This window comes from Protopterus annectens, chromosome 11.part0, assembly GCF_019279795.1.
Source record: "Protopterus annectens isolate FY-2018-M chromosome 11.part0, PAN1.0, whole genome shotgun sequence".
Classification (NCBI taxonomy): Eukaryota; Metazoa; Chordata; order Ceratodontiformes; family Protopteridae; genus Protopterus; species Protopterus annectens.
In genome coordinates, this window is record NC_056745.1 from 764,621,790 (window position 1) to 764,646,789 (window position 25,000).

The following is a 25,000-nucleotide window of genomic DNA, read 5'->3' on the forward strand; positions in this document are numbered from 1 at the left end:
AGCTTAAGAGCCCTTACAAGCCTACCCAATATATAACATGATTTTTACCCAATATATGGCCCCCAGGGGCAAAAGGATGGTATGAGTTTGTGCCTATGCCTTGAGTGTGTTACAGATTGCCCCTGTCCATAAGGGACATAGGTGCTACCCCTGGTGTGAATTTGCAGTTCCCTAGCCATTAATCCAAACTGTGTATGAAGCAGGATCTGCTTAATGTGAATAGGAAGCCTGTTCCAAAGAAGGAGCAATTTCTGAGACACCTACCTGTCTCTCTAACATGTTTTGTTTGAGTCACTGACTAAGTTTAGATCCCTAGATCTGGTGACCTTTGTGGTGTTTGACATGTGGATGTGTGTAGCAGCTCCATCAGGGCTGGACTTGTGATTGCCTTGTAGGTCAGGCATAGGTTACCCCCTTAATAGTTGGTAGGAGAGAGAGTAACAAGATAGGGCTTTTAGTCATTCCACATAGGACATGTTTACACCCTGTATTTTCTTTGTGAGGAACCTCTGAGGTCACTCCAGCTGCTGTTATTGCCTAGTCAAGTACATGTCAAATGATACATTGTACTTGTTTATTGGTCTAATGAGTGCTGAGTACAAAGGGACTATAATTTCTTTGGATCTGTATGTCATACATTTACTTATAGGTTGTGCCACATAGAAGGACTTCTGCACCACTGTTGGCAAATGGTAGTCAAAGTTCAGGCTACTGCCGATTTGTGTACCTAGTTCTCTCATCTCTGAGACTACTCTTAGGTGTGTGATATTGTAATTTGTAGGGGTGTTTGATTTCCCAAAGTGTATGATATTGGTTTTTTTTCTACATTTAGTTTTAGGCTGTGGTTCTGGCACCAATCATTTGTGTGATCTAGAACCTCCTGAAGGATATGTACATCATCATGATCATTTTAACAGAGAGGTATATTCAGAACAAGAGTGGTTCCAGCACTGATCGCTGTGGCACACCACTAGTGTCTGGCCTCTTGCTAGATCTGGATTCACCTACTTGAACCAAGTGTGTCCTGTCTGTGAGCTAATTGGTAATCCATGTGGTGATGTTGGTATTTATGTCCAGTTTTGTGAGTTTATTTATGATACCTGAGTGGGAAATTGTGTCAAATGCCTTGGCCATATCAAAGTAGGTGGTATGTATTGTTTTAACCTCGTCTGTGGCCTTAATGATTTTCTGAATTAAGCTGTTTAAAAGGCAACCTGGTATATTGTCAGGGCCCCACTGAAGCCATGTTTTTAGCTTTAGAGAGTGCGGTGGCAGCCTGTTCTTTGGTAATACTTGTCTGTGTAGTGGTGGAGGGTATTTCTTGGAGGAGAACTGGGGGTGATGGGGAGGTGAAATTTGAGCTGAATTTGTCAGCTAGCAGATTTGCTGTATCTTCTAGCTGAGTATAGGTGATGCTCTCTACAACTAGTTCAGCACATTGTTGGGTGTCACCCTTAAGATTGCGGGTCTAAGAATTGATAGGACTTAGAATACTGGAATGAAATGGAAACAATGAGAATGAGACTGGAATGAATGTCTTTATCTTTTAATTACCCAGAACTGGCTGAACAGATACCCGTCTCTTCTTTATGTGCCAGTCTTCTTGTACCTTTCAGAATAAAAGCCTACATGCACTGTAGTTTGGTTGAGTCTTTTATTATGTACAGTGGAGGTAGATGTCAACAATATCTAAATCAAATCTTAATGCTCGTAGCTTGTGCACTCATTATACTGTCCATAAATTATGTCCGTAGCTCCTGCACTCATATTCCTTTCCACATGAATAATATAATTAATATTCTGGAATGCTGGATAGCTGACCTGACTTCTGCATTCATTCTCGAGTATCTGTTCTGCAATCACTTTCTGCATATCAGTCTGAACTAACTGTGTCTGAAGTATTTCCTAATAATACCAAAACTTTGTAAATTTCTATATGCCTCTTTAACCTTGGTTTCCAAGTCTCATACCATCTAAAGAAGATCTGTTTGTCTATTTGTACTCAATATACTGCACATTCTGTTAGCACATTTTATTCTTATCAATATTCTTGACTTGAAGGTTATTTTCACTGACTGAAGCACATTCACTGAAACTGCAAGCAACATTTGAATTCCTGCTTCTACATTTCTAGACTTATGCAAAGAGAATACTGTATTTTTCTCTAAATGAAAACTGACCCTACAGTGCACATAAATGAAAAAATACCCTGTGGTTATCCTTAGCTTTGGATGCTATTTTTACCTCAAAGTCTGCTTTCAGAGACTTGACTAGTTTCCTGATTTGCTTGTTTAGACTAATGAGGGACTTTGTGCTCTGTTGTGTGCATTGCCTCTTAACGTCTTGCCAGGATTTTCCTTCTATTATTGTACAACCTATTAATACCAGGGGTCCACCAAGTGACTTATTTTTGCAGTTTGACCTGGTTTTATTTCAGTCTGGTACTGCTGTTTATATGCAGTTGTATATATGGCTGTACAGAGCTTTTGTGTATGTCTCTGCATAGGTTTCTGTGTTTTCTGGATATGGAGAGCTTGGAAACTAGGTATTCTACCCCTTAATGGGGTAATTTACCTTAGAGTAGTTCTTAAAGCTTTGGGAGTTAGGTGGGTAGACTGGTTTTGCATTTATTTCAAGGGAGAAAGCTTTGTTATCTGATATTACCAGTGAGGACATCTCAAAGGGGGGGAGGGGTGTAATGCTCTCCCATATTTGTGAGTACCACATCTAGGATATTTGTTTCCTTAGTGGAAGTGCAGACTAGCTGACCCAGGGCATTTGAATTTACAAAGATCTTTGGGCTTGCATATTAGTGTTTGTGTGTGCCTCCTAATTAATGGAGGGGTAGTTAAAATCACCCATAGTACAGTGTGACTATAATTTCTTGGATATGTATGCCATACATTTACTTATAGGTTGTGCCACATAGAAGGACTTCTGCACCACTGTTGGCAAATGGTAGTCAAAGCTCAGGTTACTGCCGATTTGTGTACCTAGTTCTCTCATCTCTGAGACTACTCTTAGGTGTGTGATATTGATGTAATTTGCAGGGGTGTTTGATTTCCTAAAGTGTATGATATTGTTTTTTTTTTTCTACATTTAGTTTTAGGCTGTGGTTCTGGCACCAATCATTTGTCTGAACTAGAACCTCCTGAAGGATATGTACATCATCATGATAATTTTAACAGAGAGGTATATTCAGAACAAGAGTGGTCCCAGCACTGATGCCTGTGGCACACCATTAGTATCAGGCCTCTTGCTAGATCTGAATTCACCTACTTGAACCAAGTGTGTCCTGTCTGTGAGCCAATCGGTAATCCATGTCGTGATGTTGGTATTTATGCCCAGTTTTGTGAGTTTATTTATGATACCTGAGTGGGAAATTGTGTCAAATGCCTTGGCCAGACAAGGTAGGTGGTATGTATTGTTTTAACCTCATCTATGGCCTTAATGACTTTCTCAGTGAAATCCACTAGATTTATTAGGCATGGGTTTTCCTTGATAAAGCCAAATTGTGTCGGGTCAAGTGTTTGGAGGTTTTCTAAGTCATTATTTATCAGGTCCATGATTATTCTTTCCATGGCCATACATATAAGACTGGTTAAACTTAGGGGTCTGTAATTTCTTGGGTCAGCAGATGGTCCCCCTTTATACAGAAGGATGACTGTTGCTGTCCTCCACTCTGTTGGGACAAAACCAGTCCAGAGGTTGTGGTTAAATAGAGATTGTAATTGGCCTGATAATTCTGAATTAAGCTGTCTAAAAAGCAACCTGGTATATTGTTAGGCCCCACTGAAGCCATGTTTTTAGCTTTAGAGAGTGCAGTGGCAGCCTGTTCTTTGGTAATACTTGTCTGTGTAGTGGTGGAGGGTATTTCTTGGTGGAGAACTGGGGGTGATGGGGAGGTGAAATTTGAGCTGAATTTGTCAGCTAGCAGATTTGCTGTATCTTCTGGCTGAGTATAAGTGATGCTCTCTACAACTAGTTCAGCACATTGTTGGGTGTCACCCTTAAGATTGCGGGTCTAAGAATTGATAGGACTTAGAATACTGGAATGAACTGGAAACAATGAGAATGAGACTGGAATGAATGTCTTTATCTTTTAATTACCCAGAACTGATTGAACAGATACCCGTCTCTTCTTTATGTGCCAGTCTTCTTAGACCTTTCAGAATAAAAGCCTACATGCACTGTAGTTTGGTTAAGAGTCTTTTATTATGTACAGTGGAGGTTGATGTCAACAATATCCAAATCAAATCTTAATTCTTGTAGCTTGTGCACTCATTATACTGTCCATAAATTATGTCCATAGCTCCTGCACTCATATTCCTTCCAATCTGAATAATATAATTAATATTCTGGAATGCTCAATAGTTGACCTAACTTCTGCATTCATTCTCGAGTATCTATACTGCAATAACTTTCTGCGTATCAGTCTGAACTAACTAACTGTGTCTGAAGTATTTCCTAATAATACCAAAACTTTGTAAATTTCTACATGTCTCTTTAACCTTGGTTTCCAAGCCTCATAGCATCTAAAGAAGATCTGTTTGCCTTCAATATACTGTACATTCTGTTAGCACATTTTATTCTTATCAATATTCTTGACTTGAAGGTTATTTTCACTGACTGAAGCACAGTCAATGAAACTGCATACAAAATTTGAAGTCCTGCTTCTGCATTTCTAGACTTATGCAAAGAGAATACTGTATTTTTCACTAAATGAAAACTGACCTTACAGGGCACATAAATGAAAAAATGCCCTGTGGTTATCCTTAGCTTTGGATGCTATTTTTACCTCAAAGTCTGCTTTCAGAGACTTGACTAGTTTCCTGATTTGCTTGTTTAGACTAATGAGGGACTTTGTGCTCTGTTGTGTGCATTGCCTCTTACTTCTCGCCAGGATTTTCTTTCTATTATTGTACAACCTATTAATACCAGGGCTCCACCAAGGTGGCTTATTTTTGCAGTTTGACCTGGGTTTATTTCATTCTGGTACTGCTGTTTATATACAGTTGTATATATGGTTGTACAGAGCTTTTGTGTATGTCTCTGTATAGGTTTCTGTGTTTTCTGGATATGGAGATCTTGGAAACTAGGTATTCCATCCCTTAATGGGAGTAATTTACCTTAGAGAAGTTCTTAAAGCTTTGGGAGTTAGGTGGGAGGACTGGTTTTGAATTTATTTCAAGAGAGAAAGCTTTGTTATCTGATCTTACCAGTCAGAACATCTAAAAAGGGGGTGAGGTGCAGTTCTCTTCCATATTTGTAAGTACCAAGTCTAGGATATTTGTTTCCTTAGTGGAAGTGCAGACTAGCTGATCCAGGGCATTTGAATTTACAAAGATCTTTGGGCATGCATGTTAGTGTTTGTGTGTGCCTCCTAATTAATGGAGGGGTAGTTAAAATCACCCATAAGTATAATGTTGGGCTGGATGGTGAGTGATTCTAGTAACTTCACGTATGATTTATGGGTTTCCTGGTTGATGGTGGGGGAGCTGTAGCTAGCAAGACTATGGTAATGGATTTTTCCCATGGTTAGCTGGACATGGAGTAGCTCAAGCCTGTCATTTTGTTTGACCAGCCTTGAGATTTGTTTATCCTTTATGTAGACAGATAAACCTCTGTCTTTTGCTCTTTCATTTTCAGTGAGTGGTCGGAACACATGAAAGGCATTATAGCCATGCACTTGCTGGAGTGCCTTCTGTGGCTTTGAACTATGTTTGAGTAACTGCACAGATGTCATCACTCTGCAGGGTGAGCAGAGCTTCTAGGGAGTACAGTTTCTTGTTGAGTCTCCTAGTATTGAGCAATAACACCTTTAGTTTGTCCTGAGTAGCTTTTGTTATATTGGAAGGTACTTCTGTTTGGCAATGTCTTCTCATCACAATAGAGTCTCCTATGATCAGAATATTGGGTTGTGGAATGTTTTACCTTATGGCCTTGGTAGATGAGACACAATGAGATGGCTTTATGTGTTGTGATGGCATTGTTTTGTTTGTGTAAACGCGGAGTTTCTGAAGACTGAACCAGAGTAGCCTTAGAGGTTTGGGTAAGTTACATGTGAGCACCTCCACATATGTGGGTCTACAGTATGTGTGTGGTCCTTTGTGGGTGTGGTGAGTATGTGTGTGAGCCTCTGACAACCTATTTTGTATGTGAGTCTAGCCCCCAGTGTCAGTTTGTAACTACATCTCTCATATACTGTATTTGCCTGTTCGAGAATTAAGTGGTTGTCAGTGTAAATAAGGCAATTGCTACATTGCTTCAGGATGTCCATGTCCACCAAGTTGGATGCAGAGTTAGCAGGAAAGTGCCCATCCATTGTTGCAGGTCCTAATGTGTACTTGCAAGGGATAGGAGTGGAGGGTGTTTGTAACTGAATGAAGGAAGGGTGCTTACGTGGTGTAATTTGCAGCTAACCTAACCATCGAAGTTGCCCAGCACCCAAACCAGATGCTCTCTGCGCAGCAGTAGTCCTGGATGCTATAATAAGGTAAGGTAAGGTAAGATAGACCAAAATAGTCCTAACTAAATGCATAAGTGCTGCTCACTGTACAAACGAGTTGCCCCATGAGTAATGCAGAGTGAAGTCAAGTCCTGGGTTTTTTTTTATGTGGGAATTTCAACTTCTCGTGATTGCGTATATGGAAGGCACCAGCAACTATTTCTGGGCAAAGAGCATCTTCGCACAAATGTGAGGCTTTTATATGATCAGAAACAAGTAAGTTTTATACTAACTATGCCTTAAGGCCAATCAGGAGAGCACATAATGAGCTTTTCACCAACAATTTCCAGCTGAGATAGGTGATGATGTATCTGTAATATTTTTGAGGTGATAAAACACTTGCACAGCACTACTTTTATGTGGATATTTTATTTAAGCTTCAGTGGACTATCATATTCGTTCATTCATTCATTCATTCATTCATTCATTCATTCATTTATTGATCAATATATTCCTTTTCATTAAAATAATTTGCAATACTTTTGCTCAGATTCATGTCATACTGTAAACTGTTTACACAGTAAGCATGACACAAGTATTTACTGTGTGGACCTTTTTATTTTCCATGTTTTAAAGGAAACCTACAGAGAAGAAAAGAAGAAGGCTAAAAATGATTTTCTCCACAGCTTTTTAGACCCAGGTGTTACTATCATGGAAGATTGGCTGAAGGTTAGAGTGCTGGGCTTTTATATTGATGACAATAGTGTAATAATTTTATCATGTTTTTAGTGTTAAAACAGACAGATGAGTAGAAGGTAGATTATAATAATGTTTATTTTACTTTAAATTCAAGAAATAGCTTTACAGATCATATGTCTGTCTCTTCCCATCTATTGATTGCTTTGACTCAGTCCTGCACATACTGATGCTTAGCTGGGATAAGGACAAGTCCAAGATGCTGGAATGATACATGGTTGTATTTCCCTCATGTTTAGTGTAGCATCCCCATATCACTGTATGGAGGATTAGTCTTTCACTGACCACTCAGTTCCCAAGTAGTAACAGACAAAAGTTATGCACCATCATTTGCAATGGGCAAGGGGTTTCTATTCATACTTTTGTTCTTCAAATATGTCTTTAACGGTGCAATGCATGCAGAGTTTCTTCATACAGCCATGTGTGTCCTATATGCTGTCTTACACTGTTTTCTTCACACAGGCTCAGCCAAACACTTGTACACTTGGGGCAGCCTTCTGATTTCTCTTAGATGTAGGATGCACCCCCCCCCCACACACACACACACACACCTGGCCATCAGACAAGTCAGTCCTATTTATTCCAGCTGGCTCCTCAGGTGCTCAGTCCACTTTTTGATCCCTGATTATCTGTGTCATAGTACTACAATCACTATGCCAACATAACACTGCTCCTCTTGAGAATGTAATGCCATGGGCATTTCACAAAGCTCTAATTCCCAAACCTATATGACTGGCAATGTAATATAGATCCTTATTCCAAAACCACTGTGATTGTTTTTCATTTATTACATCAGCAAGTAGGGAGTCTTTTCTGTATACATACTACAGTGTTATGGGAATGGACCATTCAGAAGGACATTCATACTTTATCCTAGCGCATAACAGGCACTTTTATCAAGGTGTCATTTCACTACTTTCTGTCATACAAGTGGGAAATTACTTAAGTTATAGTTCAGGGGTTATATCTTAACTGGAGATGTCCAGTGCTAGAGCTATATGTATCAGTGGAAAGCTCACATTACAATAATCCATTCAGCTTCATTTTTTTCTATTAAAAAAAAGTTTATAATCCGGGTGAAACTTTCTTCAATAATTTAATGTTTAGAGTACGTACTATCTTCAGTGCACTTAGCAAGAAAGCAGAAAACAGCAGCTTTCACATTTCTTTTCCCAAGGAAGATAGTGTAACCAAATATCCAGACCAGTTTTTGCAGCTTGGTTACGTCATCACATCAAGAAATGATGTTCCTTAAGTGGGAAGGCTTTGCTTGTGCATGTTGATTAAGTACAGTTCCATTAAAAGGAGTGTTGTCCAGTCATTGTGGTGGAACTTGCTTTATGTGAATCCTGCAATGAGTCAAATACCGGATAGTTAAATGTTAATGCTTACTAACTGCAGAGTCTTAAGCTTCATGGTTAACACTGGGGTTTAAGGTTTGGATTGAAATTAATATTAAACTTAGAATCCAGGGTTGCAACCCATATCCTTCATGTCTTAGTTAATATATCACTTCTGTTTCATACTGCTGCCTTTCTGACTACCAAACTGTATAGTTTTCTTTACATTCTGCTATTTTATTTTTATTCTCCTTAGCGATATTTACCATGTAGGGCAGCCACAGTGGTGCAGTGATTAGCGTTATCACCTCACAGCAAGAGGTTCTCCGGTTCGATCCTCGGCTGAGGTGCCTTCTGTGTGGAGTCTGCATGTCCTCCCTGTGGTCGTGTGGGTTTCCTCCAGGTGTTTCCTCCCACATCCCAAAGACATGCTGTAGGTGGATTGGACACTCTAAATTGGCCCTAGGTTTCAGTGCATGCGTGTGTGCTTTCCGTGGAAGGTTGGGTGATGGGCTGGCAACTCGACACCGTAAAACTCTACAGCCGATCATGAGCAGACAGGTGATCCACTGTGGTGACCTCTAACTGGGAAAAAGCCAGAAGAAGAAGTGATATTTACCATGTATGAATGCCTTTATGTACTTCTTTAAATAGTTTTGAAATTCCTGTAGTTATAATAAGCAGAATTAGAATTTCCTGTAAATATCCTGGACAGTATTAAAATTTCATTTTCATTTCTCAGTCTGTTGCAAAATCCTTCTTAGTCTTAAATTACTTTATATGTTTTTCTTCTAACACTGCTTACATTGCTACTTTTTCAGACAGATTTTTTTTACCAATTTATCCTTTTGTCTTCAATTGTGTGTGTGGGGGTGCTTTTGTGGGATGGTTTTCTACTATCTCTGAGATGCAGTAGTCTCAGAGTCAGTATATATATATAAGTAGTGGGGATGTGTGGGGGGTGCTTTTGTGGGATGGGTTTCTACTTTGAGATGCAGCAGTCTCAGAGTCAGAATATATAATTAATGGGGATTTTGGGGTTTCTGTAAGTAGTGGGGATGTGTGGGGGTGCTTTTGTGGGATGGTTTTCTACTTTCTCTGAGGTGCAGGATTCTCAGAGTCAATATATATATAGTAGTGGGGATGTGTGGGGGTGCTTTTGTGGAATGGTTTTCTACTTTTTCTGAGGTGCAGCGGTCTCAGAGTCAGTATATAATAAAGTAGTGGGGATGTGGGAGGTGCTTTTGTGGGATGGTTTTCTACTTTTTCTGAGGAGTGGCAGTCTCAGAGTCAATATATATAAGTAGTGGGATGTGGGAGTGCTTTTGTGGGATGTTTTCTACTTTCTCTGAGGTGCATCAGTCTCAGAGTCAGTATATATAAGTAGTGGGGATGTGTGGGGGTGCTTTTGTGGGATGGTTTTCTACTTTCTCTGAGGTGCAGCAGTCTCAGAGTCAGTATATATAAGTAGTGGGGATGTGTGGGGGTGCTTTTGTGGGATGGGTTTCTACTTTCTCTGAGGTGCAGCAGTCTCAGAGTCAGTATATATAAGTAGTGGGGTTGTGTGGGGATGTTTTTGTGGGATGTGTTTCTACTTTTTCTGAGGTGCAGCAGTTTCAGAGTCAGTATATACAATATAAGTAGTGGGGATGTCTGGGGTGCTTTTCTGGGATGGGTTTCAACTTTCTCTGAGGTGCAGCTGTCTTAGAGTCAGTATATATAAGTAGTGAGGATGTGGGGGTGCTTTTGTGGGATGGTTTTCTACTTTCTCTGAGATGACACTATCTCAGAGTCAGCATATATAATTAATGGGTATTTTTGGGGGTGCTTTTATGGGATGGGTTTCTATAAGTAGGGGAGATTTGTGGGGGCACTTTTGTAGGATGTTTTTCTACTTTCTCTGAGATGCAGCAGTCTCAGAGTCAGTATATATAAGTAGTGGGGATGTGTGGGGGTGCTTTTGTGGGATGGTTTTCTACTTGTGATGCAACAGTCTCAGAGTCAGTATATATAAGTAGTGGGGATTTGTGGGGGTGCTTTTGTGGGATTGGTTTCTACTTTCTCTGAGGTGCAGCAGTCAGAGTCAGTATATATAAGTAGTGAGGATGTGGGGGGTGTTTTTGTGGGGCAGGTTTCTACTTTCTCTGAGGTGCAACAGTCTCATAGTCAGTATATATAATTAGTGGGGATGTCGGGGTGCTTTTGTGGGATGGTTATCTATAAATAGTGGGGATTTGTGGGGGTGTTTTTGTAGGATGGTTTTCTACTTTCTCTGAGATGCCGCTGTCTCAGAGTCAGTATATATAAATAGTGAGGATGTGTGGGGGGTGCTTTTGTGGGATGGTTTTCTACTTTCTCTAAGATGCCACAGTCTCAGAGTCAGTATATATAAGTAGTGGGGATGTGTGGGGGGTGCTTTTGTGGGATGGTTTTCTACTTTCTCTGAGATGCCGCTGTCTCAGAATCAGTATATATAAGTTGTGGGGATGCGTGGGGTGATTTTGTGGGACAGGTTTCTACTTTCTTTGTGATGCCGCTGTCTCAGAGTCAGTATATATAAGTAGTGGGGATGTGTAGTGGTGGTTTTGTGGGACAGGTTGCTACTTTCTCTGAGATGCCGCTGTCTCAGAGTCAGTATATATAAGTAGTGGGGATGTGTGCTGGTGCTTTTGTGGGACGGGTTTCTATTTTCTCTGAGATGCCACTGTCTCAGAGTCAGTATATAAGTAGTGGGGATGTGGGGGGTGCTTTTGTGGGATAGTTATCTATAAGTAGTGGGGATGTGTGGGGGGTGCTTTTGTGGGATGGTTTTCTACTTTCTCTGAGATGCCGCTGTCTCAGAGTCAGTATATATAAGTAGTGGGGATGTGGGGGGTGATTTTGTGGGACAGGTTTCTACTTTCTTTGTGATGCCGCTGTCTCAGAGTCAGTATATATAAGTAGTGGGGATGTGTAGTGGTGCTTTTGTGGGACAGGTTTCTACTTTCTCTGAGATGCCACAGTCTCAGAGTCAGTATATATAAGTAGTGGGGATGTGGGGGGTGCTTTTGTGGGATGGTTTTCTACTTTCTCTGAGATGCAGCAGTCTCAGAGTCAGTATATATAAGTAGTGGGGATGTGTGGGGTGCTTTTGTGGGACAGGTTTCTACTTTCTCTGAGATGCCGCTGTCTCAGAGTCAGTATATATAAGTAGTGGGGATGTGTAGTGGTGCTTTTGTGGGACAGGTTTCTACTTTCTCTGAGATGCCGCTGTCTCAGAGTCAGTATATATAAGTAGTGGGGATGTGTGCTGGTGCTTTTGTGGGACGGGTTTCTGTTTTCTCTGAGATGCCACTGTCTCAGAGTCAGTATATAAGTAGTGGGGAAGTGGGTGGTGCTTTTGTGGGATGGTTTTCTACTTTCTCTAAGGTGCAGCAGTCTCAGAGTCAGTATATATAAGTAGTGGGGATGTGTGGGAGTGCTTTTGTGGGATGGTTTTCTACTTTCTCTAAGATGCCACAGTCTCAGAGTCAGTATATATAAGTAGTGGGGATGTGTGGGAGTGCTTTTGTGGGATGGTTTTCTACTTTCTCTGAGATGCAGCAGTCTCAGAGTCAGTATATATAAGTAGTGGGGATGTGGGGGGTGCTTTTGTGGGATAGTTATCTATAAATAGTGGGGATGTGTGGGGGTGTTTTTCTGGGATGGTTTTCAACTTTTTCTGAGGTGCAGCAGTCTCAGAGTCAGTATATATAAGTAGTGGGGATGTGGGGGGTGCTTTTTCTACTTTCTCTGAGATGCAGCAGTCTCAGAGACAGTATATATAAGTAGTGGGTATTTGTGGGGGTGCTTTTTTTGTTAGTCCAGTTGCTACCAGGACTACTTGAAACACCTTTGTATCATTGTTTTACATTGCTTTTATTTTTGCTTATGATGTGCTGTAGAAAGTATGTAGCAAACAGTACATTTGTTCTAGACACCAACGTTTAGGGAGTGCCAGTCCTTTAAAAAAAACAAGCAAACAAGAATGAAAGCTGGCAAGTTGTCATTGAATGATTGCAATTTCTTATAGGTGGCTTGTAAACTGGTTGCCAGGCTGTTTTAGTATTAAAATGTAATTAAATTACCTTTAAAAATTAGAAGCGTGAAAGAAGCTGTCTATATGCATTGATAGAAATGTTTTATATACAGCTTGTAAACTAACTGTTGGAATAGTTTTTTTTTTCTTTTAAGGTAGTCAAACTGCCTTTAAAAAACAGTTTTATAGTTTGGCAGTTAACAAGCTGTCTATAAGCAATCACTTGTGGGAGGTGGTGCTTATGCATGTATTGCCCATAGTGCCAAATTCCCTAGGTACAGGCAACCCAGGACACCACCTTGTAGAGAGTTACAAGACTGACAACTTGCAAGTTATCATTAAATAATTACAATTTCTTATAGATGGCTTGCAATCTATTTTCCTGGTGGTTCTATTTTTAAAATGAGGTTTAATTACCTTTCAAAATGGGAAGCATGAAATAAATTGTCTAGATGCAGCAATACATATTTTCTTATAGTGAGTTTGTAAACTAACTGACAGAATATTTTTTAAGGTAGTCAAACCACCTTTAAAACCAAAGCAGTTTTATACTTCTGCAGTTTACAAGCTAAGAGCAATCACTTGCAAACTGCCAAACTAAGAGTTTGATAGCTTACAGGCTGTCATTATGTAAGATTACTTTTAGACAGCTGTGTGGGTGCATATAGGTTTGTTGCCGGTGGTGCCAAATTTCCTTACTACATGGCACCTGTCCTAGACACCAACTTGTAGGAAGCACAAAACTTTAAAAATAAACTATTAAACAAGATTGACAGCTTATAAGTTCCCATTAAATGATTGCAGTGTCTTATAGATGCTTATGAACAATTTGCCAGAATATTCTAATTTTAAAATGTAGTTAAAATGCCTAAAAAAATTGGAAGTGTGAAATAGTCTATATGCAATAATAGCACTTTATTATAGACAGCTTTTAAACTAACTGTTGAAATGAGTTTGGAATGATTTTTTTTTTTGTTAAAGTAGCTTAACTAGCTTTAAAAACAGATCAGTTTTATAGTTCGACAGATTACAAGCTGTCTATAAGCAATAACTTGTAAACTGCTAAACTACAAGTTTGATAGTTTACAGGCTGTCAGCATGTGAGACTGCATATAGGCAGCGGAGAGTGTGTGTGGGGGCTGATATGGATGTATTGCAAGGGGTGCCAAATTCCCTTTGTACAGTTTTATTTGCATGTATGAAGTAGGATTTGATAGTTTAATTTTTTTGTCTGGGTGCTGTCATATTTAAAAGATAACTGTTGTATGCTATTTAACTGGACTAAATGCTTTAAAATAAAAATTGTAAGACAGTACTATTTCTTGGATGTTACGTACTTTTTGTAAGCAGAATGGTATGTCTTGAAAAAGGTAATATGCTCAGTACTGGTGACCGAAGTTGACCATAAGAGTGGATAAAGTTTTCACCACGTGTTTAAAGATCATGCACAAAGGTATTTCCTATCTGGCAAGCTATTGAATATTCACTTTCCTCAATGAATCGATCTTCTGCAGGTCAAACTTGTTGATGCCAGTGCAAACTTTGCTGTATTTAATACTTTAGAATTAAAGAAAAAGTAGATCATATCTGTGAGCTTGCCAGAAGCTTCTTGTACACCAACTTGGACTCATGTCATTATGGCTAGCAGAGTGATGATGAGAAGTAAATGGCACAAGTTTTTGCCATTGATCCAGTGACTTAGCATACATGATTAAGAAAAAAAAAAAAAAGGTGAAGAACAGACACCGAAATAACTAATATTCCATGAATACATGAGGAAGTGCAGCTGTATTTATTGAATATTAGTGCTGCCTGAGTGCCCAGTCTATGATTTTCAATTTGCTGCTGGAGCCCCTTGAGTCCCTTTACCATGTGATTGGTTACAACTCTGTGGGAAAAAAAAGACATACGTATTTCTACCTTATAAAGTATAGCTACTATTAAATGAGAGATTATATGTCGTTATTCTTTAAACTGAAAGCTGGTGTGCCCATGGAAACAGGTATCAATTATATAAACACAGTAATTAAAATAATTACTATAACAGGTGAAAGCTGTTTCCCTGCACTGCATGTTGGGAAGTAATACCCATCACAACTACTCCTTAGGAAGGGTAAGAACTTTGGCTACGACAGTGTATAATTTTTTTAAGCCTTTTTTCATATAGAATTATTATTTAATGTGAAAATAAAATTAGAACATCCAAAATCACCAAAGGATGTCTCAAAAAGGTGGAAGTGAAATGTGTATGCTGAATTCTGTTTTGCACTTTGCACACAATCTTTTATCATGTGCAGTTCCTTGTAACCAGAGCAAACTGTTTACTGATCGAGGTTGTCATTTCGATGTGCTGGGTGGCTATAGACAAATCTGTGCACTATGAGGTACTGATACTAGTTTTACATGTGATTTTACATTTAACAATAGGCAATAGTAATTAATGTTATGAAAAATTATAGCTAAAGTTATGAAACCGTTGTCTCCTAGTCCAAGTAAAGTATGAATGAGCAATTAACATTTAACACTGTTGGATGAAGCTAAACTGAATTTATTTACAGATTCAAGGGGTCTTTAAGACATGGTCCAAAGTGTGGTGTGTTCTGAAGCCTGGGATGCTCATTATTTATAAAAACCCAAAGAAACGTGCATGGGTTCGGACAGTTCTACTGAAAGACTGTGCTGTTATTGAACAACCATCCGTGAAAAATTACTTCTGTTTTAAACTCTTCAATCAATCTGAACAGTCAATCTGGGCACGTAAGGTAAGACAGCAGAAAATAAGAGTAAAGTAAAACAAAACAGCATCTTTGTTTTTTGTGTGTATTGCAGTAAAAAGTTATGAGTGTCCTAAAATAATGGCATTTACAAATTTGCTTTTTGTGACAATCTTAAACATAATGTAAACATCTGTGTCATGCACGTCAATAAAATACATACTTTTTTAAATTGGAGAGCTACATAATGTTACCAGATTAACTACTTTTGGAAATATTTTTTAAATATAAGTATATTGTTATGGAATTAGTAATTTTGTTAGTGTACTGGGTTTCAGGTTCTGACAGAAAATGCAAGGTATTTGATTGAAAGGCCACTATGGACAAGGTTTGCAGAAACACTGAAACTAACATTTATGGATTCCACTACTAAACCTTTAGTGACCAAGAAAACACAAATATCTGAAACACCAAAAAGAGCAGGAGGAACAATTATCCGAAACATAAAAGTGTGAAAACTCATATTTAAGTGGTTTGTGCAGGGAGAAAGTAGATATAGCTAAAGATATATATATATATATATATATATATATATATATATATATATATATATATATATATAAACACATAAAACACACATACACACACACACACACAGACACACACACACACGCACACACACACGCACACACACACACACACACACACACACACACACACACACACACACACACACACACACACACACACACACACACACACACACACACACACACACACACGGACAAGCTTTAGGATAACTTTGTATGTAACAAGATGACCTGATAACTTGGGCAACTTAATGGAAAATTTATCACATTTTGCTGGCCTTTGCATGGATGAGATCACAGTACAGCAAGGATAGGGAATTTGCCCTTTTTCCACTGTAGTGTGATCTTGGAGATGGAATATATAAATTACATGGGGTGTGTGGTATGCAGGGGACCTATCCCCTGCAAAAACTCTTTCATTATTACACTAAGGTGAGATGTGATCATTTTGTTCGAGTTTTGTATGGTTGAACTTTTGATAGTTTGGCCCCTTACACTCACAAACACATATGCACAAACACGCACAACATATAAATTCCTAACTACTTAGATAATGGGGAGTTTTCTGCCAATCAGAAGTTTGGTAACAAATGGCAAGATGTACGCAATCAAAGGAGAGTGCAGTGCTGAATCCAGCAAGCGCAAGATGTACGCAATCAAAGGAGAGTGCAGTGCTGAATCCAGCAAGCGCAAGATGTACGCAATCAAAGGAGAGTGCAGTGCTGAATCCAGCAAGCAAAGCTTTCCTGGGCATAGCAACTTGCCAGACAGTAATTTAGCACATTTTAGTGCCTGTATTTTAATGTTGAATGTTTCACCTGAATAGCCCATTAAGTCTAAATTCAAATTACGACTAAATGCTTGTTACATATAAAGTATGTGTCAGGAAATAACCTTTCTTTGACTTTTTTAAAATTCCTTTTTATCCCAAATGTCTATCAGCAGTCAGTCTTCTGGTGACATGTCCACCTCATTCATTCCTCTTCATGAGAAAAAATGATTATGAGAGCTTGTCATCCAGGCAGCCAACAGAGTTTTCAATTTAGATTTAGTGTATAGACACCCCCCATCGCACCAAATGGCATTCACAGCCCATATAATGGTCTCCCAAATATGCATGCTACTGAGTATGCTCGACTCCAGCTACAGCTTGCACTGCTTACCATGCATGCATGCTGTGTGATAGCTAAGTTGCTTCTGGTATACTATGATTCCTAGTCTCTTGGGAATGTCAGTATAGTGGTCAGTCTAGCTGCATTCCCCCTCCCCTGATGGGCAGCTTGCAATGGCTGCTAAGTGCCATTTCCACTGGCCAGCTCCTTCAGCCCCCTGTTCTATAGTTGATTCTGATTGGCTAAATCACGGTCAGTCCCTCTGTACATTGTGCAGAATACACATATCTTTTGATTTTAAAGTGCAGAATACATCACAATTTGTTTTCAATACAACAAACTTTTTTTATTTCTTGTTATGTCATATAATATGCGTAAGTTCCAATAGCGAACGGCGACTTGGAGCTGGACAAGGCACATAGCAGTTTTTCTAAATGATTTATAACATGCACAACCCTTAAAAGCAGTTTCTGGTGCACCAGGAATTGCTAAAAATGTTATTTTCATTCATTGCTCTGGTAACTTATTTTTTCATAATGCGTTGTGCAATAATAGTTTATAAACGTCTTGTTTTAATGACCAAGTTCAACATATCATATCAGTTTCTTCTGAAATCACAGACTTATACAACTTAAAATGAGGAATAACTTGGTTCATGCTGACTGCATGAAGATCTGTTTGAAAGAATGTTTGACTAGGACTGTCTTTATTAAACAGAGCAAATAGTTTGCAGACATGCAGTTATGCAAACCAGAATCTGACCTGCCTACTGGTGAGCAGCATAAAACTTACTTGATATGCTGACTTTTCCTTTGTACAAATGATTTAACCAGAAGAGTTCTTTTGAGTACTTTATGCTGAGCTATTATTGTGTACATTGTTGCTTGGCAATTTGTTGAACAACTCTCTCCCTGCCCACCTTACTCTCATGACCTCCTTATCCCAATTTAAGAAAAGACTCAAACTCCATTTCAAATCATACTGGCTATGTCCATGCTCTAGCCCTGATTAGCCCACTCCTGCAAAACCTGTTACTAAATTCCCTTGCCCTCTCTACTATAGTTAATTAACCTTAGCAATCTTTAGATACAATCCATCTCTGAACTTGGCTGACAGAACCGGTCTGTACTAAGATACCTTTATCATAAAGTACACAATATGTAAATATCTACCTGACGCATGTAACTTGGACCCTCACTAAGAGGTTGTATTTGTTAACTAAGCCTATTTTCATCTTTTTGATGTATCTGTATAACTAGATGGCTAGAACAGTTCTGTAAACACATTTTTTTTTTAATTCTTATTTGTTCTATTTTCTTTCTTTTCTTTTCTGAATGTATGTATATATGTTGGAGCTTTTCTCCCCGGGCCTCCGCTGAAAATGGATATGTATCCAGTCGGACTATCCCAGTCAACAAATGTAAAATAAATAAATAAATAAATAATAAAATAAATTACTATAGTCTGATGAATGTACATGTATTTCTTCTTATGTCTTGTGGAACAGTAGAGAGAAATGTGGTATTTTATTTCCTTTTTCCTTTCTACAGAAAACCAAAAATACAAACCAGGTCATAGATTGCCATAGATTCAAAAGACAATCATAAGGCCTTCTTCGGCTATGTTAGAAACCTGGGTGGAAACTCCCAGATATGCTCAGAATTAGTCCAAAATGATACAAAAATCACTGAACCCACAAACATTGCCAACATACTGGCAGACAGGTTCAGTGCAAACTTCACCCCCCCCCCCCAAAAGGAGAGATAACTATCCCAGCGGAGTGTAGCCTCCCAGGCATCTCAAATGCGCAGGTGAAAGCTGCTCTCTCTAAAGCTAAAAACACAGCATCAATGGGACCGGATGGTGTCCCCGGCTGTGTGCTACACGAACTCAATGAGGAACTAAACCCGCACATAAGGCAGCTGTTTAATCTTAGCCTTACCACAGGATACATGCCCAAGGAGTGGCGTACGGCAACTGTGGTCCCACTCCACAAAGGCGGTGCCTCTACGGACCCTGGTAATTACTGCCCCATAAGCTTAACAAGCCTGGTCTGCAAAGCTATGGAGAGGATCATAATGGAACTCATAAACAAAGACATAGGGGACTTGCAGACATTGGACCCGACCCAGTTTGGCTTTGTCAAGGGCAGATCATGCCTTTTGAACTTGGTCGACTTCTTCAAAACAGTCACCAAGGCCATTGATGAGGGAAAAGCAGTCCATACAGCCTACCTTGACCTTGCAAAAGCTTTCAACACAATACCCCACTCGGGTATTATAGAGAAACTTACCAGCTTAAATGTAAACCCATATGTCACAAGATGGGTTGCAAACTGGCTAAAGGACAGAACCCACAGGGTTAGAGTTGCTGGCGCCATGTCAGACTCCAAGCCGGTCACAAGTGGTGTCCCACAGGGCTCAGTCCTTGGCCCCCTGTTGTTCGGCATCTACTTCTCAGAAGTACAGGCAAACATAGGAGGACTATGGCTGACAAAGTTTGCAGATGACTGCAAACTGGGTGCCATAGTGGAAAGTACATCGGACACAGATATCCTTCAGAGGGGTCTCACGGAAACTGATAGCTGGTGCCAGAGCCATAGCCTGAAGTTAAATGCCAAAAAATGTATAGTCATACCCTTCGGGAAAAACAAGGTAACCCCAAGCTACCATATAGGTGGCAATCCACTAAGCACAGAAGAGGTTATCAGGGACCTGGGGACCCAGGTTGACAGTGGCCTTTCTTTTGACACTCACATTGCTAAAGTGGTTAGAACGACCTTCTACATTGCCCACCTGATCATGAAGGGATTCACATCCAGATCAAGTGAGGTCATTGTTCCCCTGTACTCTTCACTTATCAGACCAATGATCGAGTACAATGCCCCATTTGGGATGTATCTCACCCAACACCTGCAGCAATTGGAGAGACCCCAAAAGTTCCTCACCAAAAGTATAAAGGGACTCCAAAATCTGTCATATGCTGCCAGACTGAAGAAACTCCAGCTCTATTCAGTCGCATACCATCTGCTCAGAGGTGACCTGTGCCTGACATACAAGGCCATGTCCAACCCAGAATTAATGGACATGCTCCACCTCAAAAAATCCAAATCTACCAGATCCACTAGAGCAAGTGACTTAAACCTTAGCACGGATATAAATAGGGCATGCTGGAGGGATAGATTTATCACCCAGAGACTCCCTATGCTGTGGAATAAAATCCCGGTCCATGTGAGGCAGAGCACCTCGCTGGCTCTGTTCAAGAGAAATCTTGACCGGTGGATGGGAGATCGTAGGTTTACCCCGGGAATCATCTCTGTGTCACTGCTGGACAGAGGCACAACAAACTAATGGGCACAGTATTTTTTAACATAAGGGGTGGTATAAGCCACAAAACTTTGGGCTAGGCTTATAAATGCCTTAGGGCAGAGAGCCTAGTATAAACCTATGAACCTATGAACAAACGGGACTTTCTTGGGTGTTATATTTTTTGGGATATACCCTGAGACAATATACTGTTATTTTTGAGGGATTTACCATTGGATAGCATACTGTAGTCACTTTATTTGGTCTTTTGATTTGTTTGAAAACAAGATAAAATGACATAAATTTTTCCAACTATCACAAAGTGCAATACTGTAGCTTTATTACATGTAGGCTGATGACACAGTGGCACAATGTTGGCCTCTTCATTTCAGTTTTGGCTGAGTACCATCTGTACTAACTGTGTGGGAGTTTGCTGCGTGATCCAGTCTCCTTCCACATCCTAAGGATATGCCATACGTGAACTTGTGAGCCTCTGCATTACCCATAAGGTGTGATGAATCTGTGCATCCTTGGATGGGGTATTGTCTTCTCTGGGGACAGTTCCTCTACTTTGTGCCCATTAAATAGCAGGATAGGATGTGGGCCCTTGTGACCTGGAATCAGCTAAAGCACAGTTCAGAGAAAAAAAAAGAATTCATGGATTTAAGATTTTGTGTCACTGAGTGAAATAATGGTGCTGTCATTCAGTAAAACACTGCCAGTGATGGTGGTCAAGATAATTTACTATTGGAAGGAGAAACTAATTTGGATTACTTTAATTGGCCACCTTAAATACCAAAGTGTGGCTAAGTAGATGTATAGCTAACACATGACAAACCTTTCCAATCAGACATTTGTCTGTTTACTTAGTTTAATTAAATTGTGTTTATTTATTTGTATTTGTTTACTTGACTAGAGCACTGAGCAGCATATGACCAACTGTGGGCACAGCCTAGGTTACAAAGATAACAAACCGTATTGAGTTACATTGAGGTTAACAGGGTGACCCAATAAAGAAACAAACAATGCATGATCAATAATTATATATATGTACTTACTTACAGAAGGGAAATAGAGGAGAAAACTAAGAGGAGGAGAGACGGGATTATAAGCAAGGTCACGAGGTAGAGAATGAAGAGGAGAAGTAAATGTTAGAGTTAAATAGCTATGAAAAGAAGACTAGGTCACATAATAAACACCCAAGAAAGTGAGAGATGATTAAATTTTGAGAAGGTGGTAGTAGTAGGTTTGGTGCCAAAATGGCAAAATGGTGCATCCATTTGGGTATAAGGGTGGGGGAGGGGCTTATGGAGTAACTGTCAGAGTTCTGCTGAGGTGCAGCATTACATGATATGCCCTTGTCCAGGATATCTGCATGCATAATGTCTTAGTATAGACTGTTAGAATTGATGCCTGAAGGAGTCTAACAGTCCAAGTAACTTTTGTGAAAGGGATTGTCAGAATTTGGGGGTGAGAAATGAGAAGCTGTTGCTGGAGAAATGTTGTTTGTTACATAGTGTTTGAAGGATGGGTCCACATCGAGATTGGCCTCTGAGCTTGTAACTTGGAGTGGCTGTAATAAGTCTGCTTGTCCATGCATCATTTTTCCTCTGTACTCAATATCTTCTACTTATCAGACAAGTTACCTGCAGGGTGTGGATGTGATAGACAATTCCAGCATGATGTGACTCTGCCAATGCACTGACTATGGAAGAAATGAGTTCTGGTCTGCTTGTCAAGTGCTCGTTTAACTCTGTCAGCGCATTGACTATGGAAGAAATGAGTTCTGGTCTGCTTGTCAAGTGCTCGTTTAAGCAGTTTGTACCTGGATTCAGAAAGTATACTGTTTTAAGCTTTTCATTGCTTTGTATCCTTGGCAGTCTGACTAAAGGAGTGTGTTTTTGTGTAAATGAGTCAGAGATTGATGATGTATGGCCTTTCTGCAGGTGTTGTTTGTTGCCTACATCTCAGATTCAAACTTTAGTACATTGCTTAGTTTACCTGATGAACATATTAAAGTATTTACAGTTTTTTTTTTTATTTTATGAGATTGTTCCAGTGGTTCTTTTATTTTCATTTCAACAGATATACTGACACAGGTTAAAAGTTTGATTTAAAACCTGAGCTGTAAATAAGGAAAATCTAAGTATTTCATATACATCATTTTTTTTCTTTTTGTTTCTTAAGGGTCCCAAAGGGGAAATATTTGGCACCATAACACAGCCCTACCCAAGAAGCTATATAAAAATCCAGACAATATCAAAGCATTATGGTAAGTGCATATGCAGCTTGAGATGCTTTTTTTTTTCACGTATTCCTCTGAGTTTTATTATGATGTTTTATGTTCTATAATGGAATAAGTGCAGAAAATGAAATTGTTTTTGGTTAACATGGATACATAAATTTTAATCTTCTTTTGGGAGGGTCACTGTTATGGGTTTACTGTGACACTATTTAACTAATATGTGATTAATTGCAAATAAAACATCTAATCCTACTAAACACTGTATATTCAAAACAACAGTACTGCAAATGTTGCACAACACTCTGAAGACATTTTTTTTTGTTAGAAGGCAAGCTCTCCTACCCCCCCAGTCTTCTACTATGAAATGCTAACTTTTACTGTGTGAAAGGTATTAACTGGAAATTTTCTCCATTTGTTTGTTCTGATTTTCCTGCCAAGGAGTGTATCATATAACTGATTTGTTTGCAGTTAAAACATTCTCTAGAGCCTCCTTGCTCCTTTCTCTGTTTAAAACTTTCATTTAGTGCCTCACTGCTGTTTTTCTGCCGTGATAAACATTTCTGTAGTGTTTTCTGCCTAAAATAGTGTAGCTAGTAGCTATAGCATAGTTTCCCACCATCCCTCCCCTTTGTTGTCTTTCCTGTTGTTGTCTTGTTCTTAAATGTGGTGGCTTTGCAGTTGTTGGCCCCTACTATAAATTTGATTTGGGACACTCCTCCCCGTCCAGTCTCATTAGCTCATTCTACCTAATGCAGAGAGAACATTTGATAAGGCCAACCCCTTAGTTTCTTAACCTTGAATTATATTCTGTTCCTCCTTTTCCTACCACTTTACTAAAAAAAAAAACACTTTATTAAGCTGCTTTTAAAGTATTTGTGTTTCCTCCTCCTACTCTATTACTTCACCTTGCTTTTTCTGCTACTTGCTTTTAGCCTGTTTAAATTGTGTTATTCTAAGCCTATTAGTTTTGGTTTAAGCACTTGGGCTTTAGACCTACTCCTTAGCTCTCCCTTGGCTCTCTCCCCCAGATTCTGACAAATATGGATGGGCAGTTTCCTAAGATATCTCCTGTCAGCCTGTTTAATATGGGCATCCTGAGACAGTGTAGCAAATGTCTCATGTACATGGACGACCATCTACTACTACTACTACCTAAGAATACAATTTGTGAGAGATGCAATTACATTAAGAACCAAGAGTCTATGGTCCCTCCAGCACAAGCCAGTATATCTGGCACTGAGATGGTTGTCAACACAATCACTACACCTCAAACACCACCCACAACTACACAACACACACCCACATATGCGCAGGTTCTCAACAAAAACTAACCCAAACAAAGGAGACGTCAGAGGCAAAAACACACACAAACTCCACAACCCTCCACACTACATACCATGCATAGTCCACACACCTGTGTCTCACAACCACTAAGGCCTAACCATAAACCCAACATATTAGTCATAGGAGACTTCAATGTGAGACACACAGATGTGCCTCTCATCAGGCTGGATAAGGAGAAAGACGCCATTAGTTGTTTGTCAGGTGCCAGAGTCCACCCTATCACACAAGCACTCAAATCTCCCAACAACAGGTACTGTTATGACTCTGTCACAGTCCATGTTGGTGTGAACAACTTGAGATGTACTTCCCTGGACTATATGAAGAGAGACATAATTGAGCTCACTGAATGTGTGTCCCAGCCAGGTATGTCCTTAGCCTTAAGCAGCATTCTACTGTCACCCAGAAAGATGCCTCAATACAAACAGAAAATGATTTACTTTAACAATTGGCTTAGTTTCTGGTGTCATTCCAGGGGATCCATTACCTGACAGCCTGGGAAGATATGATGCACAGACCACAATGCTTTGCTAGAGATGGCCTGCATCTGACTCACTTAGGCTTCAGGCTTCTGGCAAAGGCCCTTGCCTCCCCCATAGTGCCTTTTGTTTTTTTAGGAAAAGTCATGAGGTTGATCCTACCAACATAAAAATTTCAACAGAATGCAAATTAAAGGTCATGCTGCTAAATGCTAGGAGTCTAAACACAAAACTGCACTCATTGCAAGCACTCTTAACCCTGGAATTTGCTGACATTTGTGCAGTCACAGAAACCTGGTTCAAAGCTGCAGAAAACACCCCAGCCTTACCTGGTTACTCATCCTATCATACATTCATACTCCAAACTGCGGGCAGCAAAGCCAAAGGAGGTGGAGTTTCAATATATATTAAAGACACACACACCTCCAGGCTGGTCAAACAGTATGATGCACAGCAGACACTCCAGGTGCAGTTAACCATTGACAAGACCCCTATTCAAATCATAGCTAGCTACAGGCCCCCAAATTTAACTCAAGATGCCCACTCCATCTATCTGGACATCTGCAACTCTATCAAGATTTAACCTTTTACCCTGATCCTGGGCAACTTTAAC

At 39.7% G+C, this 25,000-nt stretch overlaps 1 protein-coding gene across 1 annotated transcript in view; it reads left to right on the forward strand.

Moving 5' to 3' along the window:
• LOC122814993 (oxysterol-binding protein-related protein 8-like) overlaps nt 1-25,000 on the forward strand; it is a 182,931-nt gene that overhangs the window by 16,603 nt on the left and 141,328 nt on the right. The window contains exons 2-4 of the mRNA XM_044087247.1: nt 7,085-7,177; nt 15,160-15,363; nt 22,510-22,594. Of these exons, the coding sequence (XP_043943182.1) occupies nt 7,085-7,177; nt 15,160-15,363; nt 22,510-22,594 (382 nt within the window). The remainder of the gene's footprint in view (nt 1-7,084; nt 7,178-15,159; nt 15,364-22,509; nt 22,595-25,000) is intronic.